Here is a 6,115-nt window from a genome sequence, read left to right as displayed (position 1 = left end):
GGCTTACACAGCTACAGTGCACGGACAGTTCGCGCAGAGTCAGAGTAGGCGCCAAAAGGCGCACCGGACATTGAACAGTACATGTCCAGTGCGGCACCGGACTGTCCGATGCCCCAGGCTGTCAGAGCTCCAACGGTCGAACCCTAACGGTTGGGTGACGTGGCTGGCGCACCGGACAGTGTCCAGTGCGCCCATCGACAGACAGCCTCCCCAACGACCATTTTGGTGGTTGGGGCTATAAATACCCCCCAACCACCACACTTCAAGGCATCCAAGTTTTCAGCCATTACATTCAATACAAGAGCTCTAGACTTCACTCCAAGACACAAACAAGAGATCAAATCCTCTCCCAAGTCCAAGATCACTCCAAACAATTAGTGACTAGGGAGAGAGAGACATTTGTGTTCATTTGAGTTCTTGTCGCTTGGATCTCTTTTCTTCTTCCTCCATTCTTGTTCTCAAGCAACTTGTAATCAAGCAAGAGACACCAAGTTGTGGTGGTCCTTGTAAGGGGTCTAAGTGACCCGTTGATTAAGGAGAAAAGCTCACTCGGTCTAGGTGACCGTTTGAGAGAGGGAAAGGGTTGAAAGAGACCCGGTCTTTGTGACCACCTCAACGGGGAGTAGGTTTGCAAGAACCGAACCTCGGTAAAACAAATCACCGTGTCATCCGCTTTATTTGCTTGTGATTTGTTTTCGCCCTCTCTTTCGGACTCGACTTTATTTCTAACGCTAACCCCAGCTTGTAGATTATCTTTTAAGTTATAAATTTCAGATTTACCTATTCACCCCCTCTAGGCGACTTTTAGGGCCTCTGCAATATTCTTCGGAGGTGATAGCGGCATCTTGAGCAGCACTCTAAGCGAAAAAAGCAAGTGATCTCTGAAACTAGCTAAGGCTGGCTCGGGGGCAAACAGGCAGTGTTCGAAACTAGCTTCAAAGGCAGAGCGAGCACTAGCAGCAGTAAGCACAAGCAGCAAAAGTCGTACCCTATAATGTTGGGCACTGCCCCTTTTATACACGCGGTGATCTCACCTTAACTGTCTCACCAATGATCATTGGGTCCCACTACGTGTTAACCGATTTCATAACGAGCTTCAAAAATGTGTTTTTTGGACCTTCGGCGTAAGGCCTCCCAATTACAAATTATTGCGATCTAAGCTCGTTATAAAATAATGAACTCCTCCCGCAAGGTGCTATTGTTAGGGGCCTATATTTCTGAAGGTTCTTTGTTTTGTTATGTCACATAATTGCCTTAAAGGTACAAGGTTTTGCCAAAGACCACTTGAATCTTGAAGGTTACTTGTCTAACATATGGCTTTAGCGATGAACAAGTGCATTTCAGGAATGTTCTTGCAGGAGTACCAAGCCAATGTAGGAGTACGAAGCCAAACTTCAATAGAGAGCGACATACAAAAACACTTCATCTATACGCAAGCTGTAAAGGCAGTGGCCGAAGACAGTAGCTTCGGCCAAGAGCCGAAAGGAAGAAGCAGTTGAGTGACGAGGGGTGGGACTCGTGAAGTCAAGGACGAAGAAAAGTAGGGATGAAAACGGTTTCGGAATTTTTCGGTATTCCGGAAACCGATTTCAATTTTTTTCGATCGGATTCATCGGCAACGGTATTTTTTGAAAACAGAATCGGTTTTCGAAATTTTTTATCGGAATCGGCATGGTGTTTTACCGACCGTTTCCTTCGGTTACCGGTTTTTATCGGAAATTACCAGATTTGTGTCTCGGAATTTTTCGGAATTTTCCAGCATATGATTTTTCGCATCGCTTGTACGTCTCTAGATAAGGATTACTTATTTTTGTATTTTTTTGAACGCCTTAAGATTTTTTGGGATAGATGGTGTTGGAAGTCAGTTGAGATTAACGATTTGGTCTTTTTCCACACACTAGGTTTTAGGGTTTTCCTATGAGGTTGTGAAAAACTCTTTATGTGAGGAAAAAATATTTCATAAGTAAGCATGTCATGTCAACTAGATCGAGTGGATATTGTGAATTGTGAACTTTGAGTCTGTGAACTTGTTATACTGTGAACTTGTTATATTGTGAACTTGTGATCTTTGTAAACTTTTTATATTATAAATTTGTGATCCTTGTGAACTTGTTATATTGTGAACTTGTTATATCATGAATTATGAACTTGTGGTCTTTGTGATCTTTTGTCAACATTGTTGTATTATGAAGTTTGATATGTTTATCGATCGTATTTTAGATTTCGACCGTTACCGGTGTGTTTTCCGCACTAAACTTTTGTTTTCGATGTTTCCGAAATACCGATACCGTTTCCGTTTTCGGAGTTACCGTTTTCGATTTTGTTTCCGATAAAAAATATGAAAACGGTAATGGTTTTAGTGTTTACCAACCGTTTCCGACCGTTTTCATCCCTAAAGAAAAGTACACTACTGCTCGGATGATGTCTGTGATTGACTTACGTAAAAATGGGTGGATGGGCATTATTATAAATCCGTACTAGGTCGGTTTATCTCCCCTACAAATAGATGAACAATACCCTGCATAAAGTACCTTAAGCCAGGTGCTACAGCTTCGCATAGCTTAGCCTCCGAAACACCTTCGCGCCATCTTACTTCAAGAAGCCGAAGGTATGATTGTAAACTTGTATTGTATGAGAAGAAAACTGAGATGCTATGGCATATGAGATGAGTTCTCATATTTCATCGCGTCATACTCTACGTATTCCGTTTGATTGCATTCAATCTTCGTTTTCGAAGAGTTATCCCAAAGAGATAACACGTCAAGGACGAAGGCTTCTACCTTTTAACATTGTGTTGCCTTATTTTTGATTCCATATAGCAATTGAAAACAATTGACCAACATATATGATATTAAGAACTTTTTTAGGGGCGAGTAGGTAATTGCCTCTATTGACATAGGTTGCATTTTTTTCATGTCCATCTCTAAATAAAACTAAATAGAGGCATCTCCTAAATAAAGTATTTCTTTAGTAATACTTAGGGGAGCTTCTAATTAGGTAATTATACTTGTCTCAAGGCAAAGACGTGGTATAATTAAAAGTTGAACAATGAAAGGATCAAACTGAAGGATAAAGGCAATGAAAGGCGCTCTACCTCGTTTCATGACATACTAATGAATAAATAGTTGCAGGTCAGGAACAAATACATAGAGTTACTCAATATATATAACTCATAATTTCAATGAATTCTCAATTAAATGAAAAATGAATGCAAGCATTCCCTGCATGCGATGGCACCTCACGCTGGGGTTGCATGCGTGGTTCATATCATGTTTGCAAGAGCCATGCAGTTGTTGGCCATCTGGTTGAGCTCCTTGTCAAACTTCCCCATGGGGTTGGGGACGCCGGCCTGGGTGAAGGGGCGGTCGCACGAGTCGAAGTCCTGGACGGCGAGCTGCAGCATGATCTTGGCGGTGCCGGTGTCCTTGAACGTGATGGCCCGCTGCGCCGCGCCGATGGTGTCCTGCGTGTTCATGTACATGGTGTCGCAGAACGTGAGCGCCTGCGTCTGCTGCGGCGGGATGGTGCGGGCCGACTTCGCGACGTGCTTGCGCGCCTGCGCGGTGCGCTTGGCGAACGCGTCCACTTGCATGTTCAGCACGGCCAGGTTGTCGATGACCGGGTACTTGGACGCGTGCCGCCCGGCGGTGGACGTGCACACCTCCGGGAACGGGGTGCGAGAGCAGATGCCGGCGACCTGCGGGTTGACGGCGCCACCGTGTCCCCTGCCTCCCCTACCCTTACCCAGCGCCTGCGGGAGGAGGCCGGCGGACAGCAGCGCCACGACGGCGAGGAGGACGAGCCGTGAGGCTTGCCCCATGATTTTTATTATTCTGTGAGATTATAATTGCTCGATGGCGATAGATAGATATATATTTATGGGCCAGCGAGGAAGTCAAGGAGCGGATGGTGAGACTGGCGAGCGAGGTGGGATTTCTTCTTATAACAGCTCCGTTCGGCCTCGGAAATGGCGGCTGGCCTCTCTTACTTTGGAGCTGATAATGTCCACTGCTTTGTTGCTTACAATTTGCTAGGTTCTCCGTGCTTATCGATCGGGGGTGCTGACATTAGGCAAACTTGTGGCCTTCAAGGAAAGGTTCCGAAGTACAAGTTCAGGAGAAAATAAGGAAAATCAACACAATTACACACAAGAGAATAAAGAACGTAAGATACTATACTTGTTTTTTGCAATGTTAGGTGTGGCACTAAAATTATATAGGATGATTTGTGTTGAAAGCACAAATTGACCGTGCGGACGGTTCGCAGTGGTGGCGCGGACGGTCCGTGCGTACGCAGAATCAGTTAGGGTTCCGAGTTTCTTGTAGGATTTGCTAGCTATAACTGTGAGATTAACTCGGGAAACAACTTGTAAACGGGTTCAGACCTCCCTCTTTATATAGATGAAGGGCTACGACCGATTGATCCCACAATCAATCAAATCAAATCTATTTATCAGTTTTATCTTTTCGTTCTTCCAATTCCTAGGAGTAGGAGTAATTTAGTCTTAAGATTAGATCTAGTTTAGTCTTCGACAACCATCTCTACTCGACTCTACGCCGATTAGAGGAGAACCGGGCGGCCTCCACCCCGGAGCTACCCCTTGGAACTCTCCCCCTCGACAGAATCTCTCCCGGGGCGAGTTCTAGGGTTCTTCGCGGAGAAGAAGACCCTTTGCCCTATCGCGGACCGTCCGGCCCTAGGCGCAGACCGTCTGGAAGTGTGCAGAGGAGGAGCCGCTCCTGCGCCAGGTCGCGGACCGTCCGGCCCCGTGGCATATGGACCGTCAGACCCCGTGGCACGGACCGTCTGCGCCTCCGCAGAGAGCCCCGCCAGGCGGTTTGTTCCCGTGTTTGGCGACCGGATCGGTGCCAACAATTTGGACATCGATCTTTCGAGAGACAGAAAAGGTATCAATTGTTACTAAATCTCACCAACAAAGGCAATGTCAGTAATCTTTCGAGAGACCGTCTGGAAGGGGGCCTACCGTTCACGCTGGATTGGAATTGCATTCGCGCTTTCGCCTTCGAGCAAGCCGAAGGTACACATGTAATATACATTTGTCGGCGTTTCGAGACAGGGGGGTCCCTAAGCCGACGAGTGAGTGTGCTGCGTGCCCCAGCCCAGATGGGTCGAGCGCGTGGGCGAGCGCAAAGGGGGGAGAGGCGAGGTGGCCGGAGTCGAGCGTGAGAGAGGTGGAAGTCCCGCGGCCTTCGTGTTCGTCCCGCGCCCAGGTCAGGTGCGCTTGCAGTAGGGGGGTTACAAGCGTCCACGCGGGTGAGGGAAGCGAGCGGCCCCAAGAGAGCGCTTGTCCCGTCCTCGGCCCCGCGCGGCCAACCTCCTCTAAGAAGGCCCTGGTCCTCCCTTTTATAGTCGTACGGAGAGGATCCAGGTGTACAATGGGGGGTGTAGCAGAGTGCTACGTGTCTAGCGGAAGGAGAACTAGCGCCCTTGGTACATGCCAATGTGGCAGCCGGAGAGGTCTTGGCACCTTGCTGGCGTGATGTCGTGGCGGTCGGAGGTGCGACGGAGCCTGGCGGAGGGACAGCTGTTGGAGCGGTCGAGTCCCTGCTGACGTCGTCCTGCTTCCGTAAGAGAGCTGGGGGGCCACCGTCGTCATAGAGTTTGTGGAGCGCCATTATTGCCCATCCGGCGGAGCAGGCCGGATGGGACGCCGGTCTTGTTCTCCGTGACCCGAGTCGATTCGGGGTAGGATGATGATGGCGCTTCCTGTTGACGTGGCGGGTCTGTGCCCTAGGCAGGGTGACGTGGGGGCTCCTCCGAAGCCGAGGTTGAGTCTGTCCTCTGTTGCCGAGGCCGAGCCCGAGCCATGGGGTCGGGCGAGGCGGAAGTCGTTCGGCCGAGGCCAGGGCGGAGTCCGAGCCCTGGGGTCGGGCGAGGCGGAGTTTCGTCGTCTTCCGGGTCTTAGCCCGAGTCCGAGCCCTGGGGTCGGGCGAGGCGGAGTTTCGTCGTCTTCCGGGTCTTAGCCCGAGTCCGAGCCCTGGGGTCGGGCGGAGCGGAGTTCGCCGTCTTCCGGGTCTTAGCCCGAGTCCGAGCCCTGGGGTCGGGCGGAGCGGAGTTCGCCGTCTTCCGGGTCTTAGCCCGAGTCCGAGCCCTG

At 49.5% G+C, this 6,115-nt stretch overlaps 1 protein-coding gene across 1 annotated transcript; it reads right to left on the bottom strand.

Moving 5' to 3' along the window:
• Positions 1 to 3,071: 3,071 nt before the first annotated feature.
• On the bottom strand, positions 3,072 to 3,901 carry LOC100273743 (uncharacterized). Its single transcript, NM_001148152.2, has one exon. The coding sequence runs from the start codon at positions 3,818 to 3,820 to the stop codon at positions 3,263 to 3,265; it is 558 nt and encodes a 185-aa protein (NP_001141624.2). The 5' UTR covers positions 3,821 to 3,901; the 3' UTR covers positions 3,072 to 3,262.
• Positions 3,902 to 6,115: the final 2,214 nt, after the last annotated feature.

Source organism: Zea mays, chromosome 6 (genome assembly GCF_902167145.1).
Source record: "Zea mays cultivar B73 chromosome 6, Zm-B73-REFERENCE-NAM-5.0, whole genome shotgun sequence".
NCBI classification, from domain to species: Eukaryota; Viridiplantae; Streptophyta; class Magnoliopsida; order Poales; family Poaceae; genus Zea; species Zea mays.
The sequence above is the reverse complement of the archived record's forward strand: the minus strand, read 5'-3'. Positions and strand labels throughout refer to the sequence as shown.